General features: G+C 37.8%; 4 protein-coding genes and 1 long non-coding RNA gene across 8 annotated transcripts in view; 1 reads left to right on the top strand and 4 right to left on the bottom strand.

Moving 5' to 3' along the window:
- The window catches only part of LOC128861360 (PDZ and LIM domain protein 3), a 46481-nt gene extending 39246 nt beyond the window's left edge, over positions 1–7235 (bottom strand). For all 4 annotated transcript variants that reach the window (XM_054099452.1, XM_054099450.1, XM_054099455.1 and 1 more), the window contains exon 1: positions 7011–7235. In XM_054099452.1, coding sequence (XP_053955427.1) covers positions 7011–7220 — 210 coding nt within the window. In that variant the 5' untranslated portion in view covers positions 7221–7235. The remainder of the gene's footprint in view (positions 1–7010) is intronic.
- On the bottom strand, positions 4376–5318 carry LOC128861361 (uncharacterized). The gene is made up of 3 exons (XR_008454365.1): positions 5103–5318; positions 4926–5008; positions 4376–4855 (listed from the first exon to the last, which is right to left on the bottom strand). It is a non-coding gene; the product is annotated as an uncharacterized LOC128861361 (long non-coding RNA).
- Positions 7236–7892: 657 nt separating the features above from the next.
- LOC128860429 (ribosome quality control complex subunit NEMF homolog) lies at positions 7893–11572 on the bottom strand. The gene is made up of 5 exons (XM_054097954.1): positions 11383–11572; positions 10594–11329; positions 9624–10534; positions 8332–9549; positions 7893–8266 (listed from the first exon to the last, which is right to left on the bottom strand). Exons 1-5 carry the CDS (start codon positions 11436–11438, stop codon positions 8068–8070), a joined length of 3120 nt encoding a protein of 1039 aa, XP_053953929.1. The 5' UTR covers positions 11439–11572; the 3' UTR covers positions 7893–8067.
- Positions 11573–14566: 2994 nt separating this feature from the next.
- LOC128859636 (TBC1 domain family member 13) lies at positions 14567–16868 on the top strand. The gene is made up of 7 exons (XM_054096599.1): positions 14567–14757; positions 14819–14892; positions 14951–15390; positions 15553–15751; positions 15820–16021; positions 16081–16203; positions 16377–16868. The coding sequence occupies exons 1-7, from the start codon at positions 14738–14740 to the stop codon at positions 16492–16494; spliced, it is 1176 nt and encodes a 391-aa protein (XP_053952574.1). The 5' UTR covers positions 14567–14737; the 3' UTR covers positions 16495–16868.
- Positions 16869–17789: 921 nt separating this feature from the next.
- On the bottom strand, positions 17790–19744 carry LOC128859635 (cytosol aminopeptidase). Its single transcript, XM_054096598.1, has 3 exons — positions 18585–19744; positions 18059–18523; positions 17790–18000 (listed from the first exon to the last, which is right to left on the bottom strand). The coding sequence occupies exons 1-3, from the start codon at positions 19632–19634 to the stop codon at positions 17854–17856; spliced, it is 1662 nt and encodes a 553-aa protein (XP_053952573.1). The 5' UTR covers positions 19635–19744; the 3' UTR covers positions 17790–17853.
- Positions 19745–20868: the final 1124 nt, after the last annotated feature.

The raw sequence follows: 20868 nt of genomic DNA on the forward strand, positions 1-20868 counted from the left end.
AGAGAGTGTCATGTCGAAATACATATACAATTTGTTGAAACCGCACAGAAAGTATACGGTGAATTTTTTTCAAAATCAACTTTTTACCCGAATCTGGTGAGCTGTTATCACATAAAAACTACAAAAAAAAACAAATAACTGACAGGTATTCTGCCTTATGAAAAAGAGCCCATTTGTGTAACTTTGCTCTAAGAACGTTCAAGACGCAATAGCTTACAATAAAGGGCCTTTCAAACGTGACGCCTGGATACTGAATAATTCCTAAGCGGTACCATTTTTATGTCACTCTTGACATTTGTTAGGTAGGCAGATGTACAATTTTTCACGAAACAACAACGTCCTAAAGGTATTGAAACTTATTATGAAAATTATCGATCTTTAAGAATAAAATATTGCAAAATTCGTGATTTTTTGGTGGAAATATTCGTCCAAATAAGACGAAAATTCAAAAGTTGGTGAAAAAATGTCAAGAAACTGGTTCTGTCGAGGATCGAAAAAGAACTGGAAAACCTTCTTCAACTAGAAATTCCGTTGAGAATATTGATGTTACAGCGCAAAACGTTGCTGAACAGCCTTCAACCTCGATATCTCGACGTTTTCAACAATTGGGTATTCATGAATCGACTGTCTGGCGGATTTTACATAACGATTTGCATTTGCATCCTTACAAAATTCAATTTGCAAAAGAATTGAAGCCAACCGATCATTACCACCGCAGAAATTTCGTGCAATGGTTCTTTCAACAAACAAAATTACGACATCAGGAAAATCCTTACTTTCACTATATTGCACCGCTTGGTGTCGTTGTTGGAGTGTTGGTATAATTGGCCTATTTTCCTTTGAGGCTGTTAATGTCGAAGAACATCGATAGATAGATCTAACGATATAACTCCGCTAGATTACTTTTTGTGGGGCTTTTTGAAAAGTAAAGTCTACGTGAATAGTCCCACAACGATTCCAGAGCGGAAACACAGCATTCGGATCGAAATTGCTGAGCTCAATGCAAAAATGTGTGAGCGAGTCCATGAAAATTTTAAGTCTCGTATGATACCCTATAGACATGCTCTTGGTGGACATCTACATGATAATGTCAGTTTTCACATATAATTGTTCAAAGTCGTATTGTGTATAAAAGTTACGAAACCTGTAAGAATCTAAATTTTGCATGTTTTAGTTGAAAAAAACATTTAGGAATGTCTTTGTGAGAGACCCTTTTTTTCAAATCATGTTTCATACGTACGCACAGGCGTGATAATATTTTAGTCACTATATAGGGTTATTCAATAGGTGCGCTTCAACTTTTTTCCGATAGGGAGGGCGAACGACGCAATATTTTTTATTTTTCGCTTGTCATTTATAAACTTCATTAGTATACATTTCATCATGGAACGCTACACACTTGAGCAACGATTGCAAATCGTGCAAATTTTTTATGAAAATAATCGTTCTGTTGCTGCTACTTTAAGAGCATTATGACCATTTTACGGTCCATTTAACAAGCCGTCCCGTTTTGGGGTTATGTGAAGTCATTGGTCTACAGTAACAAGCCGGCGACGATTTGTGAGCTCAGAGCCAATATTGAACGCGAAATTGCTGAAATTTCGGCCGATTTATGCAAAAGAGTGGTCGAAAATTGGGTTCAACGATTGGACTTCGTAAAACGTGCACGCGGTGGTCATGCAAAAGAAATCGAATTTCATACTTAAATGTATATGTTCAAACTCGATAATAAAAAAAAAATTAGTTAAAAAAGTCAAACCGTTTGTGTTTTATTCAAAAAAATTCTAAAGTTGAAGCGCTCTTACTGAAAAACCCTATATATCAGCGTTTTTTTACGTGCATTTGTATCTGCGCTTACAGCAAACCAAAAACGCACATCGACAATTGTCTTTAATCCACGAAATCATTTGGCATTACTGTTCAACAAAATATCAAATCAATATATAGAGACGTAAATTAGGAGCTGCAAAATGTAAGTGGTAAAAAACGCATTTAATTAATATAAAAATGTTTGCTAATTACTTTCAGAATTTTGAAAGTGTGTTGCACGATATCAACGTATGTCTCCTCTGTACTTGGCCCTACCCTCCACCCGGAGTTAAAGATATTAGATATATATTTCCTCTGCTCAAATTTCATCTAATATTTACGGTCTACAGAGCAGATCGCAAAACGCCGATAAAAACATAACAAAACTTGGAAGCGCCGATATCGTCCGCAATTATTTCATAAGCGTATATAAAACTGTGTGCTTATTGTTTCATACAAGTTTTAAACGTAAAAAACACGGATTTTGTGCAACAATATTTTCATTTGGCAAAAGCTTTTAAAAAACTCGAAATTATAATCCGTCTACTCTATGGCAGAGCGGCTCGAAAGACCATGAGGTCGAAGTGTAAAACCCATAAAAAATCTATGGCAGACCAACATTCAACCAAATTTGGTCAAGATACACCAATTAAGCTTAAATGTGTTCATTCGATTAAAAAAAGAATCTACGTCACGTCTTAGGTCACATCTCAAATTATTATACATTAATTTCCAAGTACATTATGCGACTAACATTTAATATTCTTACAACAGGACTTACAGGCATTATACTTCCAAAAAAAAAAAACCCCAAATACCCAAAATGTACTAAATGTTAATATTTTTCACGGCTGTTTACATAAATATGTAGATATGAGAAGTTCGAAAGGCTTGATTGAATTCTGTTATCTTAGAAAAAAAATCCAATTGTTTCATATCAGCCTTTGTTCCAAGAAAACGACCTTTCTTTCATTTGTAAAAAAAATTTAATTCGAAGTTGTGAAATGTGAAATAAGTACGGATTTTGTCTTTACTAGTTTTGACTATGGTCTTTACTAGTACTCCTTGGACTGCGGTTGAAAAATGATTCTCATGCAAAGAGCTGTGATTGACTTTTCTGTTAAACTAGTAACTATTTTACTAAAATGCATCCTACGCTTCAAAAATATATGGTAAAGATTGTACGTAAATCAACGGATAGCACAAGCGAGATTGATCGGATGGGGAAATGCTTATAGACAATAAAAAACCTGATAGCATATCATACCCAGAAAAAAATCTAAAAAGCTCCTAATATCATTAATAATGTAAAGAAATCGGCTCAGAAACGAACGTAGACTTGAAGAAGTCTATGACGAGCATCAGACATATCAGTTTTAAGAATGAAGCTAAAAATGCAGTATGAAAGAATAGCATCATTATGACTTCAATTTGATAATGAATCAATATTCACCCGTCAACTTCAGAGAAATGCTTTCCGACCAGTTTATGAACGTAATAATAGCCCTCTTCTTTTCGCCAAGCGTTAGTAAGTGGTGAATAGATGAAGCAACTGGTATAAATGAACATGTCTTGGCGCGTGTTTATAAGATAGTTAGTTATACCCGTTTAATAAGATATAACGGTACTTTTTTTGTCAAGTTAGTTGAGCAGAGAAGTGGCGAATAGAAGAGGCCTAATAATAATGACAAAAACCGACACCCGCTAAGCCATGTGGCGAGTGCCTGTCTAACGTATTGCCAAACATTTTATTTTACGAGTAAAAGCTATTGAACTTACACCTCCCCTTAATTAGTGCCACAATAAAAATTCTGAGGTTTTTATTACTATAAAGATTTTCGCCATTGACGTTATGTATGGCAAGTTCACTCTTTAAACGAAAATTTCGGCTCAATTTGCTTAATGACGCCTTGAAACTCGTATTTGAGTTTAAGACTCGTTCTTGGTGCATTGGCATGCAAATTTTCTTTCAAAATCCCCAAGCAAGAAGTTAAATGGCGTGGCATAAGACACGATTTTTTTCGAACAGTCTTCACGATTAAACCGTAGTGTTCACACATACCAACGGTCAAACAAGAGCACTGCCCGGGCGACAAATGAAAAAGTAGTTTTTTGGAGATACCCCGCAAGTGTTGCCTGGAACGGTGCGCATACTACGAGGCTTTTCTAATAGACGGATGGAAGCTGAAAGGCTGTGGCAACCATGCTGTTTTGCTGCGACTGTCAAAAGCGTGGTTATCACTCATTTGGTATGACCATTAAAAGTTCCATTTGTAAGCAGCGCCTGCAAATGATAAAACTTTATTGTGAACGATTTCAGGGTGTCCCAACTCTGTGCCAACAAGTAGCGAACGATTCCCTCAAAGCCAACATAGCCCAGATCATAACGTTGTTCTAAGCAGGTCATTAAAAATTTGGCTTCTCGCTATCGTGCCATCGTACGAAGCCGCGGCATATAATAAAAAAAATGTTTCCTTAATACCTCATGTACAACTTATTTGCGCCCTTATTGCAAAACCCTATATGCATTATTATTAAGAGTAAAAAACTGTAATATTTTCGGGTAGTTTTATGATCAATCGCTTATTGAGCTGTCACAATGGGTCCGTGCAGCAACACATTTGACTAACGTTTAGTTGTGTCACAACGTATAAATTTCCGCATAAAAAGAAACACAGATGTTCTTGTTTTTCTTCATGCTAAACAAATAAAAAAGCAAAACACATCCACTGATCTTAAATGCCACTTAAACTGGTCTTGAATATCTTCTGAATGTTTCGTAATCAGCGTTGCGGCTTACTAGTGGTGGACTTGAATATTTTCCAGCTACGCGCTAAGAGCACCACATTGCGCATTCAGACGGTCCTCGCCCCTCCTTCTTTTGCTTCTGCTCGTAGTTTCACTGAAGACTATTTCTTCTTCATGAAAAATTAATGGTAATGGCGAGTTCTCTGGGACGGATGGCGAATGTGCAACGATTGGTGGCTAAATGCATACCCTCCAGCAGAGTAAAACCTAATGATTGGCGAGAGTGTAACACGTTATCCTCCATTTGGGTGTTTGAAAATTGAAGCTTGTTATTATTATAATAGTTATTAGAGATCCTAGAAGCTTACCTTTTGGGCGTTACATGCTCGCCCCCCTTCCCGAAGGTTGCTTACCGCTTTCTTCAGCATATTGATCGCGAAGTGATGTTCATCTACATTTTCAAGAAATATGTATTGTATTATATAAAAATAAGTTTACTTTGTTATTGCTATTGTTGTAGCAGAATAAACATTGCCCATACTTACATACGGGGGATGCTGCTGGAGTGACAGTCCTTGGTCGGATATAAATCCTGGTCGTTTCGGTAACATAGAACCGACTGTCGTGGAAACGATAAGTTTACTTTCAAAATAGCCACTTAGCGCGCGCACCTGTGGCGCTTTTGTCGAAAACACCAGGGTGAATTCGAATTTTGTGCGACACAAAATTATTCTTATTTACACGAATGACATTTGCGCCAAATCAACCGTACGGCAAAAATACATCATCTATTTAGCTGTCAGTCAAATTCGTTGCCACAACGAACCTATTGTTACGGGTCTATTATACACGTATGTATGTATGTATGCACCTTTGTTGTGCTTAGCCGAATGTCTCCTTAAATTTATGTAGTGTCTCTTAATATTATCCTAAAAGTGGATGGGCCTACTGGTTTATACCACCGGTGGTTAGACAAGTAGTTTACATGGGAAGTTTTTTAAAAGCCCTCTCGTCTATGTATGTATTTACATACATACATATGTATGTATATTTATATTATTTCTACATTTTAGATTCATTGTATTTTCGTACTTTTGGTAAAATGCATTTGTTTACATATGACCTCTTGTTATAATACTTATCACGAAACCTCTTTGATGTTTTTCCAAAAATGGAAGGGCCTACAGTTTTACGCTGCCTCCGAATGGCAGATCATTTTTTCCCCGCAGCTTTTTAGGAGATTTGCATTGAATGCCAATGGGTGACCGCTATTACAAACAACTTTTTGTCTAATTGGACTACCGAATCGTAATCATGCGCCAACCCATTCGGTTACAGCGGCCGTCCTTCTTGTATTAGGTTTGTTCATGTAAAATTTATCCAGTATTTCCGAGATTTACGAACAACTAACTAAATTATTGGCGGTAAAAGTAACAGAAAGTAAAAGAAAAATCATTTGCGCTACCTAATATTAAATTGAAAAAAAAAATGCAAAATAACGAGCTTAGCATCACATAATTTTATTTTGTCCACAATTATTTGTTCCATTTCAACATTAGATTAGCAGCAATATTGTTGTGCCAATCACAGCTTTCTTTATATTTTCCAGAGAACGTTAATGTATGTAAAGTATCATTAACGTTCTCTGTATTTGCCGTGCTTCCGTCTATGCATATAATATATGTATGTATGTACAATATATATGTATATTTAATATTTTTCCAAATTAGTTAAAAAGCAAGAAGTGTAGGCATAAAACACAAAAAATACCTTTAATGCTTCGATTTGTATTTCGGAAATTGCAGTAACCGTAACTTGAGGCCATAGCTCAGAACTACATATGTACCTCTATATCATTGGCCGATTCCAACTTTTAATTCATGCTTATCCAGTAAAAACTTGCAACTTCCCTCAAAATAAAATTTCATGTAGCTCTCTCCCTTTCCCCACTTTGCAAGTTTATTGGATACATGAACACCAACACTTGATAATTTTTAACATTTGTTACAAATTCTTTGCTTCATGAGCAGGCCTATTATTCATAGTATATAAATACATACATATCTTTCATTGATATATGCATAAGATATGTGTGTATGTCCATTGAATAAAATTCCTTCTCTGATGCTCTCAATTGTGCCAACTCCAAGCCCTTTCAGAACAAACTCGAATAACACTAGCAATCTAGCCAGTATTTCGAAGTCCTTAAAAGCGTATCAGTAATAGTTATGTATGTGAAGATATGCATGCATATGTATTAATTGCCTTTCATTTCACTTCTAATACACCTTCTTTGAAGATTGGTTTTTGTGGATGAGACTCACACGCTAACACGATGGGTAAGCACACTGAATGACCATGGATTGACGATGCTCACACACACACACGATCAATGCCTCACTGGATGTGTATATGTAAACATTCGCAATGCGTTTAAACGTTCTGTAACTCACCTCATCCGATATTAACGGTGTTGCTGGCGATGAATTTACTTTAGGTGGATCATCTACGAAATGTACGTGTTTCTTAGTACTATTACGGCGACTGGAACCGGAGATAAGCGAACTTTTTCTGCCGCCCCCAATGTAACGATCGAAAATTTCTTGGTCATGTACGTAGTCCGGCACGCGCCAAAATGCAGGACGTTGATATGATGTGTTCATTTCACCAACGACTGGCCAAAAAAACTGACCGAACGACTCACCTTCAGTTCGACCGACACATAGGCAACGAAATGAGATTTGACAAATCACATGTCTGTGTTTCACAGAGAGCGAGCGGATTTCAGGAAATTTGTAATTGAGAAATTGGAAAAGATCGCGCAAAAGCAGAGTCATTATGAGTATATATGAAGATATAAACCCACTAAATGAATTACACACATACGCATACGTACATATGCATGTGCATGAAAGTGAAATAATCTAAAATAAGTTGTATATTTTTCGATAGTAAATACACACTAAATACATACACATATTGCTTGTATGCTCATACAAATGAAAAATGAGAGCGGAATATCGCACATAAAATCAATTTATTGGCCCGCATAATGATCCAGCTTCTCTTCACTGAACAGCAGCATGGAAAATGGGTCGGTGACTAAGAAATTTCAAGTGAAAAAGCTACTTATTCTGTCCTCGCAGTAGCGTCATCAATTGCAATGACCTTTGGTATGCTAGTCAGGACTTATATTCTACTCTGTGTTAGCAGAATATTGAAAGCTATTGTTGTAGCAGCCTTGATAAGTCAACGACACGAGAACGAATCTACTTGAAATGAGCAACGATATTATTCTTCAGCAATCATCATAAAGCATCTAAAAGATTGGTGCGTACATACACAGATATCAACAAATATATTTATTTATAGTAAAAGTAAAGACAGCCAAAAAATGCGAAAATAAAAGCTTCAATCCATTCTTTGAAATATATTTTTATTGTACATAATATGCAGAAGCTATCGCAAAAGCTTTATTTACAGGTAATTGTCGCACTTAACGCCATTGAACTACTTTTTGAGCTTTTGCAACTGCGGTGCCGATAATTTCACCTTTCCAGGTATGTTTCTAGCCAATGCTTCTTCTTTGATGCTCTTAAGCAAATCCCTCTCCCGCGGTCCACAACTTTTGTCCTTGGAAAACATGGTTAGGGCTGTTTTAGCTGCGCGTCCACGTTTGCCAGTGCCTGGTGTCAACTTAACACGAAACCTGAGTAACAAGAAAGAAAAATGAGAAATGCGCATGTAAAAAGAGTAAAAAGAAAGTTGTTTTACTTGTAATTTTGCAATGCTTGGTAAGGTGCAACGACGGGTATAACAAATAACAATTCATCGCCTTCAAGCGGCTGGCCACTAAGTGAATCCAACATGGCCACATCGGCACCAGAAGGCATATCATCACCGTCGTCCATATCAGCTCCAAGGTGAAGCGGTTCCTCTTTGCGCTCATTGTTTCGCTTTTCCTTGTATATGTTTTGTATGTTTGCTTCCTCCTCACTTTTTTTGTCAGCTACATTTATCTTATCTTTGCCCGCCGACTTCAGTATCAACATGCGTAGTTCGCGTTCCTCATCATCCTGATCCTTGTACTTGGTTTTCATCTTTTTTAGCTTACCATGGTGTCCCCGTTTCATATGTGAACCATTCTTCGCTTCTTTTTCAGCAGCATTTTGTTGCTGCTTTTTCAATTCCTGTTGCGTTTTTCGTTCCTTTTCCTCTTTACGTTTTTTTGCATTTTGCTGTTGCTTTTTGCGAGCTGGTGCAGCAGGTATTATTGTTGCCTCTTCTTCCTCCTCTACATCGACTTTGCCTTTTGTTTCCACGAGAACGCTAACAGAAGAATCTACAATTGAGTCGGCTCGTATGGTAACACGGCCTGTATCGTGTTCAATTTTTACTTGAGTATCTGGGAAAATGGATGGATTTTCTGGATGATCTACATCTTCTCTATCTTCATCGTCTTCATCTACTTTTTTCAGTTGTTTTTTCCTCAACTGCTGTTTGGAATTGTCTATCGCATCGAAATCTTCTTCATGTGGGTCATCATCTTCTAAGTCTATTTCTACATCGTCATTTAATTCCAATTGCTTCATACGATCTTCTTGTCCTTCCAAGTCCTGTTGTTCTTCCTCGAATGTGCGCAGCTTTCGCTCGCCCCGATGCCGTTCCACAAAACTATCTTCCAACTTAAATAATAGACTTAGACCCATTATTAAATGGCACGAGGGTAAAAAATTTTTCTTGCCGCGTATCATGAAGCTACCCGTTCCCAGATATTCACCAGAAGGGGCAGTTTTCGTGACTTGATCACTACGCACCCAATATGCATTCGTTACAACTTTAGCATCCCATGCCACGCTATATGATATAGCCATGGTGCCAGCTTCTAGCAGCGTTTTTGGAGGTATCTCTCCTCCAGATGGGTTTCGTATAACAACACTCGAGGCACCCTGAATTTCAGCGTGTACGTAGATATCTGACTGTCGCATATAGCTGTATATAATAAAGGCAGAAATAAAAATTTTAATATGTGTAAACAATTTTTAATGAATAGGATCCTAACTTACCGTTTAACGATCAATTCATTTTGCTGCGCGTCTCTACCACCAATGACTAAATAATTTTCAGAACTAATAAACCAATAGAACTTTTCAAACCAATATACTTTTCGGGCTTTTGAAATTGTCGATATTATGCGAACTTCTTTCAATGTTTGTTGAGTCTTTCGTTCAGCTGATTTTAAAGCCTTTTGCGAAGCATCGATAGTTTTCTGTTCTTTCTTAGCTGCGTAGCGCTTTAAGTCGTAATACTTTCTAGCATTAGCCCAAGCGGACAGTGCCAAATCTACATCTACAATAAGCGTTGGCAAAGTATCAGAGTCGTCGTTGTCTGTTTCGGAATCATCAGATTCTTTTTTGAAGTTTTTATATGGATCTGATAATCGCAAGGAAATATGATTAATTTCCAATTTTAATTGTTTAATCGCACTTGCGACTGGGTCATCATCAGCCTGGGCTTCTTTAACCTCCTTATCTATATCTGACCAAGACATTTGAGTTGCAATAAGTGATTGAACAGCTGAAATTGCATGGTCAACTAACACTTGATTACATGTAATTAATTCGGCCTTTTGTTTATCAACTTCCTGTGATTTTGTTAGATTTTCCAGGCGTTTAGCATGATCTTTCTTTACGTTTGACAATTTTTTTAAGGCATCGCGCTCTTGTTGTAAGGTTTTCAGATCAATTTTCTGACCCTCCATTGTGGAATAAAATTCATCCACTGCTAACATAAATGTGTCAAATTCAGATACCGGCTGGTTTTCAAACTGCGAAAACAGGAACGGATGATACTCAATGTTTTGATAGAAATCTTCTTTCGATTCATCGCCTTCAGCTGAGGGTTTTTCTTCGCGTTTTTGAATAATATAACCCTTCGAAGTAGAAGAGCACCCTTGTTTAAAAATCTCGCTAGCCTCCTAAAAAAATACTGTATTTAAAATATGTTTTAATATACCACCTCAGTTTGACAAATTACATGTATGGCTCTCATAAGTGAAGTTATATCAGAATCAACATCGAACTTCCGCATACTTATCGAATTGCTTTCCTTTTTCCTTTGCTTCCTTGATTTTTTACCCACGCCCACCTCGCCTTGTGGATTTTCAATATCAGCGGAACCAGGATCTACTTTCTTCTCAATCACACAATTATATAGTTGGTATTTATGTAGCACATGATCGATCACAGCCGGACCAAAGTCCACATTTGGCATTAGCAAGCGCCGCAAATTGTCTCCGTCTTTTGCGGTATCAATCAAGTCACGAATATGTTTTTCTGTTAGCTCGCCAGCCTGTTCTTTTGCACGATTTAACGGATATTTTTCACGTACAGCAAACCGAATTTCTTCACCTTCATAGTGGGGCCGCAATATGTACAAAATTGTGAGCTCGTGGTCAGTGAGTATAATGTTACCTCGATCGTATAGTTCGACGATAACATGATATGCCGCTTCGCCAGTACCGAATTGCAAATCAATTATACGATCCACACCAAGTTGCTCTAGCTTTTCCAGACGCTTGTTCTTGAGATGTTTCCTTAGCTTCATACTGAAGCCCGAAGGCGCCATATTTTTCGGCCATTCGAAAACAGTTGTATGGAAACGAATGCCAGACTCAATTAAAAGCACTGTTTTGGTTTCACCTCCTTGAAATCGAATTAAGTAAGTTTTATTGTCGATGTCATAGATTTGATTTACACGCTGCCCCACCAAACTAGAATTTTACAAATTAATTTCAACATTAATCTCTTTTTTACCAAAACTTACCCTTGCAACTCTGTGACACCACAAACGATGTCATAAGTGTTAAAGCGTGTTTTCATTGTCCTAATTCCCTCTTTGAATGTTATAATCACCAAACAGTATTAAAAATAAATTTATAAATTTTTTCTTGCAAGTTGCAACTGACACGCAGCAGAACAATTTCACACTCAGCTGTTTCCCAACGAGCAACGATGCCAGCTTTTCTATCTGTAGACAAAGAGCGATACATATTTCGTTATGCGGATTTATTATATATTCCACATTGGAAATAAAATTCAAAATTGTCAAAATTTTTATTTTTTATGAAATGTAAAATATGTATATGTTCTGTGATTTTATGCAATACGAACGGCTGGAGTTTAGAACAGTGCCGATCTTGGAATTTCTGGCAAACTATAATGTTTTTTTTAATGAAACTTGGTGGAGATGTTAGTGAGGTGTTAAGGAACACTCTTTATAACTTTAAATTAATCGGGAAATAATAATTTTTTAATTATTTACATTCAAAATGCCCTTGGGAACATCAGTATAATTTGCCACATTACACTCTATATTTTTTAACATTTCACTATAAATCACCAAATATACACTCACACGCGTGTTTTTACCGATTTTTATGCTAATATTTTAATTATATCTATTAAAATTAAATGCAAATACATTTGCCTATGCAATCACATTCCAATTTTAAGCGCGAATAAGAAGAAGATTGGAATGCCAACAGTATGGTGTTGCCGGATGCCTGCAAATGAAAACAAAAAATAAGTTCTTAAGTTTAGTCTTAATCATGGGGGTCGGGGTTATTGTGCCTCCTTATTACATACACGCATATGACGTTTTAATTTTGCGTTCAATGGTTTTAACACAGAAAGGAGTTTTACGCAAAAATACTGTGGATTGCGTAGCCGGAGTTGGACTGATGAGGGTTATTTTTTTGAAGCGCGGCCGAAGGCCGCCCACGCAAAAAGGAGTTCTACGCAAAAATACTGTGGATTGCGTAGCCGGAGTTGGACTGGTGAGGGTTATTTTTTTGAAGTGCGGCCGAAGGCCGCCCACGCGAAAGGGAGTTCTACGCAAAAATACTGTGGATTGCGTAGCCGGAGTTGGACTGATGAGGGTTATTTTTTTGAAGCGCGGCCGAAGGCCGCCCACGCGAAAAGGAGTTCTACGCAAAAATACTGTGGATTGCGTAGCCGGAGTTGGACTGATGAGGGTTATTTTTTTGAAGCGCGGCCGAAGGCCGCCCACGCAAAAAGGAGTTCTACGCAAAAATACTGTGGATTGCGTAGCCGGAGTTGGACTGATGAGGGTTATTTTTTTGAAGTGCGGCCGAAGGCCGCCCACGCGAAAGGGAGTTCTACGCAAAAATACTGTGGATTGCGTAGCCGGAGTTGGACTGATGAGGGTTATTTTTTTGAAGCGCGGCCGAAGGCCGCCCACGCGAAAAGGAGTTCTACGCAAAAATACTGTGGATTGCGTAGCCGGAGTTGGACTGATGAGGGTTATTTTTTTGAAGCGCGGCCGAAGGCCGCCCACGCAAAAAGGAGTTCTACGCAAAAATACTGTGGATTGCGTAGCCGGAGTTGGACTGATGAGGGTTATTTTTTTGAAGTGCGGCCGAAGGCCGCCCACGCGAAAGGGAGTTCTACGCAAAAATACTGTGGATTGCGTAGCCGGAGTTGGACTGATGAGGGTTATTTTTTTGAAGTGCGGCCGAAGGCCGCCCACGCGAAAAGGAGTTCTACGCAAAAATACTGTGGATTGCGTAGCCGGAGTTGGACTGATGAGGGTTATTTTTTTGAAGCGCGGCCGAAGGCCGCCTACGCGATAAAGAGTTCCACGCAAAAATACTGTGTTAATCAATTTAATTACTTTATTATTTTTTGTGATACGCTTAATATCATTGTTTTTAAGTTTAAATGAGTTGTATGTTTTTATTTTCAAATTCATTTCTCAACTTTAAATTACAGCAAAAAATACTGCAGTTTTACAATGAACCTTCCACTGAACATCCCTGCGTGCGAACTTCGTTTTCATTTCAGGTGTATGGCAACACCAACTTTTCGCTAAATTATAGAACTTTAACATTAAATTACTTAAAAACTATAAGCCTCCGGCAGGTTCTGTTTTCAGTTTTAAGATGAGGATACACCCCTCTATCACCCTCTTTTTACCGTTTTTTCCAAAGCGATCGGCACTATACTAAATTCTAGCCATACGAACTGTTAAATGGAAAAATGCGGTAGAAATAAGGACTTGAAAGAATGCTTACATATCCATTTGGAAAACAAGATCTAGTTTTACCAAAACACGTTGATTTCATAGAAAATTCTGACCCGTTTTTCATTCTGAGGAGGAACAAAGATTCATATGGGAATAGAAAGAGTGCATGCCAAAAAGAATCTGTTGAATGAACTTTGCATATCGCACCCTAAATACAAAAGGGGCACAACTCAAAATTTTCCACACTCGAGCTTGACTTGTTTACAGTAGCACAGAAAACAAACTATGGGACATATCACGCTGAAATTTGCCATGTAAGCTTATAACAGTCCTACCAAAAAACAAAAAATTTATTTTTGCCATATGTCATCCGCGTACCGTTTTATTGATAACGTCTCGCTCATATTTGAGCACAAGATACATTTTGAGTTGTGACCCTTTTGTATTTAGGGTGCGATATGTTTAATTACCCACAAAATAGCCGAACAAATAACCGAACCAAAAAATTGGCAGCCTGTTAAATTTAGATTTTGTTTAAAATTTTTTAAGTGACATTTCCAACACAATAATAGGCCTCTTCTATTCACCACTTCTCTGCTGGCAATCTCTCTGCTCGGCTCACTTGTCGAAAAATTTACATGTGACAGCAAAAACAAAGTTATCGAGAATTATTCGCAGCTAACTTGCATGGTTATCCCTCATAGAACTGATATGACTCACTATTTTACAAACAAATGTAATATTAGGGAGTTCTATTTCAGCGCTGCCAAGATATGTTTATTTATATTAGTTGCTTCCTCTACTCGCCACTTTCTAGTGCTTGGCAAAAGTCAACGTAAAATCGACGTTTTCTGCCGCTATTAACTTATGTTAATTGGCCTTTTCCACGGGCTTCGCTGCAGTGACGGGTGACGAATTCTTTAACATGTGTGAATCACTTTTCTGATGTGGCAACATTTTCTTAGTGTCTAAATAAATATGGAGAATTTTAATTTGTGTTTTTGTCCTATATTCGTCAGCTGTCTGCAGCTAGTTGTAGAAAATAATTTAATTCGAGTGTATTGCGATAAACAACGTCTCCCCCAATAGGAAATACATAAGTGAAAGTGATTAATTTTTTTTATGAAATCTTCCGATGTCGATGTTTAAAGCACGGCAAGTATAATTTTTTAGTATATCGTGTCATAAATATAACTCGAATATTAATTTTTTATAGCGTTAGGGAGTTTGAGGATGCGCTGGAAAGGAATGAAATCGACTTGAATTCACTTCGAAATCTTTGTTTTCATGGTGAGAAATAAAATAAAAATTAAAAATCAAATACGTTTTAATATCTGTGTATGTCAAGGTATCCCTGACGTGGGTAGTTTCAGAGCAGTATGCTGGAAATTCCTCCTAGGTTACTTGGGACCCAAGCGATGTACCTGGACTGAAACTCTCAAAAAGAAGCGAGCTCTGTATCGGCAATTTATAGAAGAACTGGTTCTTCCACCGGGCTTAAATTGCGACAATAATAAAGATAATAAGAATTCTGGACTTAGTGATCATCCACTCAGTGAAGGGCCGGAAAGCGCTTGGAATACATTCTTTCAAGATAATGAATTTTTACTGCAAATTGACAAAGACGTTCGACGCTTATGTCCAGACATATCGTTCTTTCAACAAGCAACTGAATATCCTTGCGATATAGTGGTTCATAGCAGGGGAGAACGAAGATTGCATCAGCGCGTAGTCCCCACTATGTTGAGCTCGGCAAATGTAGAACGCAAGGGTTTGGGAATGACAAAGGTAAAACGTGCAATTGATTTTAAAATGAAATAGCTCTCTGAGAAATATAAAAAAACCAGTATGTATATTTGTCTACACATGCATTTCATTATGTGTCGAAGTAGCAGGTAAACTACGACCAAATTTTTATTGTAACTAATTAACCAACGACTATATTTGTAGATAAATCTCATAACGAAGCGTTCCAATGAAAATTACATTGCAATGGAAGAAGGTCAAGAGGCGCATTGGGAAGTGGTGCAGCGCATACTCTTCCTTTATGCAAAACTGAATCCCGGTCAAGGCTATGTTCAAGGCATGAATGAAATTGTAGGGCCAATCTATTATATTATGGCCTCTGACCCAGATCTTGAATATAGAAGTGAGTCATACCTCAATATGTTATTACGTCTATTAAAATTAAACAACCATGTGATATTAAATGTTTAGAATATGCTGAGGCAGACTGTTTTTTCTGCTTCACCGCATTAATGAGTGAAATTCGGGACTTTTTCATTAAAACACTGGATGATTCCGAAGGAGGCATTAAATTTATAATGGCAAAATTGGCAAATATGTTAAAAGAAAAAGATCCTGAAGTGTATGACAGATTAAAAGAGCAGGAACTACATCCTCAGTACTATAGTTTTAGGTAAAAACAAATATAACCCACACAGATGAGTTTTCTAAGTTAATTTTTACATATCTTAGATGGATAACACTACTGCTGTCACAGGAATTCCCATTGCCCGATGTCGTTCGGATATGGGACTCTGTTTTTGCTGATGAGCACCGATTCCAGTTCTTGATAAAAATATGTTGTGCAATGATTTTGTAAGTTCCAAAAGTGTCATATTTCGTCATATGTGCACACATATTAAATCATGAATCTGCACATGCTCCACTGTATCCATTGTTTTTTTTTTATTTTAATTTTATATTATTATAATCCTTGTGATCAAATCTTTTAATACATAATTTTTTTATGGTTTTGGAAATAATTTCAGAATTCAACGAGAACTCATACTTCAAAACGATTTTGCATCAAACGTTAAACTGTTGCAAAATTATCCGCCAATTGATATTAACGTAGTGCTTTCACATGCTGTGTCGCTGCAAGGATAACCGTTACCAATTGTATCTACAAATATGAATTATACACATCCCGAGCAAATTTTTATACCTCGTTCTTAAAAGTAAAAAATCTGGTTTTAATACCAAAATGTACACATCTTTAGCTTCTAAGTAACATCTTTTGTAATTTATTGTACACATCATAAGTGTACTACATCTACATATGTACAACTATTTACAAATTGAATTATCTTACTCGAAACTTTCGTTAATAACACTGTCCAAACAGCATTTTTACAACAGAAAACCTCTGATATATTTCTGAAGAAACATTGTGCTCACAATTTTTGGCGAACAAAGTTATGGTTGAACACGCCCAAATTTTTATTTGCTTTAAAAATAAAAATAAAAGTGCGAAACCCTGAGCAAGATTTTGGAAATTGCGGAAAAGTTGTTTCTTGCAAAAAATTAAGCACTTCGTGCCTTTGCTTCAAAGAGACATCAACGCCTTCCAACACATTTTTAAAAATTCCTTATTTTTTTCTAAGTGACAATACTCAGAAAAATTTTACAATGACAAGAAATAGATGTCGATAGTTTTAAAGGTCCAATTTTCTATAGGCGGCAGCCGCAGCCGAATGGTTTGGTTCGTGACTACCATTCGGAAGAGCGTAGGCTTGAATCTGGGGCATGAAACAGCAAAATGACAGAAAATGGTTTTGCTAATAGCGGTCGCCCCTCGGCAGGCAATGGCAAACCTCCGAGTGTATTTGTGCCATGAAAAAACTTCTCATAAAATATTTCTCGTTCAGAGTCGGCTTAAAACTGTAGGAGCACCAATTAGGAGGAGCTCGGCCAAGCAGCTAAGAAAAGTGTACGCGCCAATTATTTAATTTATTTTTTTCTAGATTTTTGCTCTAGTTCAAGATTTTGTAGTTGTTAGCCAGACGAGCTGACTATAACATTGACTTATAACGGGCAGCACCATTTCAGAAAATTATAACTTTATTGGATTGTGCATTCGATTTGTATACCTTCTAATAAAATATTTTTATTACATATTCCATAAAAAAATTTGTTTTTCTACCTAAATTTGTGATATACATTATAGTGTCATTGGCTTGAAACCCTAGCATGTATAAATAGTACTAACCACAATTAATTAATTGCTTTGGTTAATTACAAAGGAGTTTCCAGTCTCGTTCATCCGCAACAAACTCTTATTAAAATACACCTTCATTTATTTACTAATTTACAAACAGACATATTTTAACAAAAAATTTGCATTTGTTAATTAAAAAACAATACGAATACGCAATGGAATACACAAATCAATTTTTGTTAAAAAAAAAAACTCAAACATCGCTTCGCCTTCACTGAGTTTGTCCTCATTTCCCCTCATATTGTCATCTATTTCTTGGGATTCAGTTTTGGCGCTGTATCTTTGCAAATGGTTTGTGCAATAAACTCAATCAAAGTGCGAGTTGGCCGCCCAGCCATGCCCTTGCGAATGTACTCGAAGGCCTTACCATTGGTCACCATAACGTTAGTAGCGTCCTGTATATATAAATCTACATTTAGTACGAGAATTAATTTGTAATCTTAAAACTCTCACGATATGCATCCATTGTCCACAGGGAACGAACTCTCTCAAGAAGGCAGCTGCTTTGCATGGACGACCCCCGCGCCCAATTCCATAATTCTGCACATCGGTGGCGTCACTGTGCGTCACTAGCTTGGAATAGTAGTTCCATAAGGGTAGTCGCCACACCCGATCACCAGTATGCATACTGGCATGTTTGATTTGTTGCCAAAGAATTTCTGAGTTTGTGAAAATACCGCATGCGGCTTCATCCAGAGCTTGCCGCATCTGACCCGAGGTGGTTCCTATATCCACTATGAACTTGGGGCAGAAGTTTTGAGCGTATAAAAGTGCATCGGCTAACACAAGCACATCTTCATGGTCTGTGCCCTGAATTTCGATATACTTTCCATTCATGGATTTTGTGCAATCGCCAGGTCGGAAGGAGTTGCAACCAATAACGTTTTCACAAAGTGGAATCAGACCTCGGATATTCACCTATTGTTTCGGGAGAAAGCGTTTATTCAGAGATTGTGCAATGAAATCAACAACTACTTACCGGTAAACGCAAACCTGCAATAGCCCTACATGCAGCTACCACCACCGCTGCGCCTGTCATATCGCCACGCATATGGAGCATCTCTTGTAACTTCTTTAAGCAAAGACCACCACAGTCGTAAGTGATACCTTGTCCCACTAGTACAATCGGTCGATCTTCGGCTGAAGTTCCATAATAACTGAGCTCCAAGAAAATCGGTGGCTCACAGGAGGCCTTACCCACCGACAGGAACGCGTGCATTGACTGGGACTCTGCCCAGCCCTCGACCTTCACCTCCACATTCACTCCCGACTTACATAGAACTTCGACGACGGTTTGTGCAAATGCGGTGGGAGTGAGTAAATTAGAAGGCATTTCCTGTAATTGGCGTGCCAGATTTTGAGCTGCGGCCTTTTGCAACCCAATACGCCAACCTTCAATATCACATATCTCGTCCTTGTGTGTATACAAATCAATAGAGGGAACGGCAATGCGACGCTTGGTGTCCTTCAGCTCTTGATATGCCCATACGCCCAGTGCAGCACCTTCTGCTGCTGATTCAGCGTGACCACAATTCTCGACCTCAATACGGTCGGTGTCAAGATAAGCCAACTCCATGCACGCTCTTGCAACTGATCTTCGTATCGCCTCCTTTTGCTCGTCGATCACTTCATAAGAATTATATCCTAAGCATTCCTTACCTAAACCTACAACAGCCACAGCCGAGTAGTAGGGAATTTTTTCAGGCTCGACCGAAAATAAAATGCGCGTTTCGCCTCGTTTCGGCATAGGTCCCGATATACGCAACACTTCCAACAAACGTCCAGCCGTCTTTTGAACATTGTAACGCCAAGCAGCCGGGGTCAAAATACCCGAATCGGTTTTGTCTTCTTCGTCGGCGTATACACCCAGCACTAGCCCGCGAGACGGAGGATCTGCACATATCTCCGTTTGTTGCAGCTGCAACATTTGGTTTAGTGCCGGCGAGACGTATGTGCGGTACTGAGGCAGGATACGACAAACAGTTTTGACAATATTGCCAAACGAACTGGAGCGCAAAAGACCAAACATTTTGATCAGTTTTTTATGCAGACAATAAAATCTTATATAAAATATAACAGCGAATTATTTTTATTTAAATTGATTTATGTATATTTTTGAGCAAGAAAATTTTAAAGTTAAAAAATTTACAAATAAATTTTCTCTATGTATAGTCGATTGGAAATATTTCGGGCTACTGGCTAGTAAATGTTTGCATTCAACCAAAATAAAAGAAATGAAGAATTCAAAAAACAATAAAACCTTTAAAGGATTTTTTAAATGTAGAAATACGAGGAACCTTTAATGCAAACAACTAAAGGCAGAGTCTCTCAAGCAAAATGCTTTAATAAAGGTTGCGAAAGAAAATTATTGACCCTGTATAATCTTACTTTACTTAGAAAAGTTTTGTTTTTGTTTCAAAATTTTAAAATAGTTTTAGTTTCAAAATGATATTAAAACTCAAGTAATATACATATTACTTAATAATCTTTCAGCTCGACACATATATCCCGGAATCTCACCAAGTCTCACCACAAGTTCAGACCATCAGTAAGTCTTGAAAAAGGACTCCACCGCCATTGAAATCATCATCATGTAGAATGCAAAATATTTCTTCGCAAGTTTAAATACAGAAGTCCGCCAGTGATGAGTTCAGAAAAAGTCTTTATCAGTTAAATTACTAACAACACGGCCACATACTATCATTTCTCGGCCTGCATGCAGGGACTTAGCCAAAAAGGGGATGAAAGACGCCAAAAATTACAAGAAACGCTTCACTGAAAAACTGCTAACGATACCAAAGCGGCCGCTGAAATGAACAACAGGCCGCGTGAACTATTCCGGATAGTGTGCAACAAGGTAACAAGAACCAGCCAATCAAGGATCTGAACGGTAACGAGCTCACCTGTTCTGCTGACCAAGTCCGCAAATGGAGCAGCTAACAAGCAATGTGCTCATCGGCAATACAGAACCGTCGCCGTATCTGAACAGCAAATTTTAGTTAGTTTATATGGGAGGATTTCTCGTGGCAGAAATACAACGTAAGAGTGTGGTTTGGCATTGCCTGCCGAGGGGCGAGCATTCTTATTATTATTATTATAGGGGGATTCAGAGCATTTCTCTGAGCTCAACTTCCTCAATAAATTTTAGTATTTGTCCCATTTTATTTCGCAGAAGAGATGGAGCTCTATTTCTTCATGTGCTATTTCGAAAACCCTGTGACCTCAGTGCAATAGACAGAGGACTCTGGAAATCTGTGGACTCC

The sequence above is a fragment of the Anastrepha ludens genome, chromosome 4 (genome assembly GCF_028408465.1).
Source record: "Anastrepha ludens isolate Willacy chromosome 4, idAnaLude1.1, whole genome shotgun sequence".
NCBI lineage: Eukaryota > Metazoa > Arthropoda > Insecta > Diptera > Tephritidae > Anastrepha > Anastrepha ludens.

Coding starts and splice junctions, on each gene's coding strand:
- LOC128860429 (XM_054097954.1), bottom strand. CDS start 11,438: ATGAAAACACGCTTTAACACTTATGACATCGTTTGTGGTGTCACAGAG. Junction 11,330..11,382: donor GGTGTCACAGAGTTGCAAGG/GTAAGTTTTGGT, acceptor GTAAAATTCTAG/TTTGGTGGGGCAGCGTGTAA. Junction 10,535..10,593: donor CACTTATGAGAGCCATACAT/GTAATTTGTCAA, acceptor GTATTTTTTTAG/GAGGCTAGCGAGATTTTTAA.
- LOC128859636 (XM_054096599.1), top strand. CDS start 14,738: ATGTCGATGTTTAAAGCACG. Junction 16,022..16,080: donor CCTCAGTACTATAGTTTTAG/GTAAAAACAAAT, acceptor TACATATCTTAG/ATGGATAACACTACTGCTGT. Junction 16,204..16,376: donor ATATGTTGTGCAATGATTTT/GTAAGTTCCAAA, acceptor AAATAATTTCAG/AATTCAACGAGAACTCATAC.
- LOC128859635 (XM_054096598.1), bottom strand. CDS start 19,634: ATGTTTGGTCTTTTGCGCTCCAGTTCGTTTGGCAATATTGTCAAAACT. Junction 18,524..18,584: donor TTGCAGGTTTGCGTTTACCG/GTAAGTAGTTGT, acceptor CCGAAACAATAG/GTGAATATCCGAGGTCTGAT. Junction 18,001..18,058: donor GTGGACAATGGATGCATATC/GTGAGAGTTTTA, acceptor TTATATATACAG/GACGCTACTAACGTTATGGT.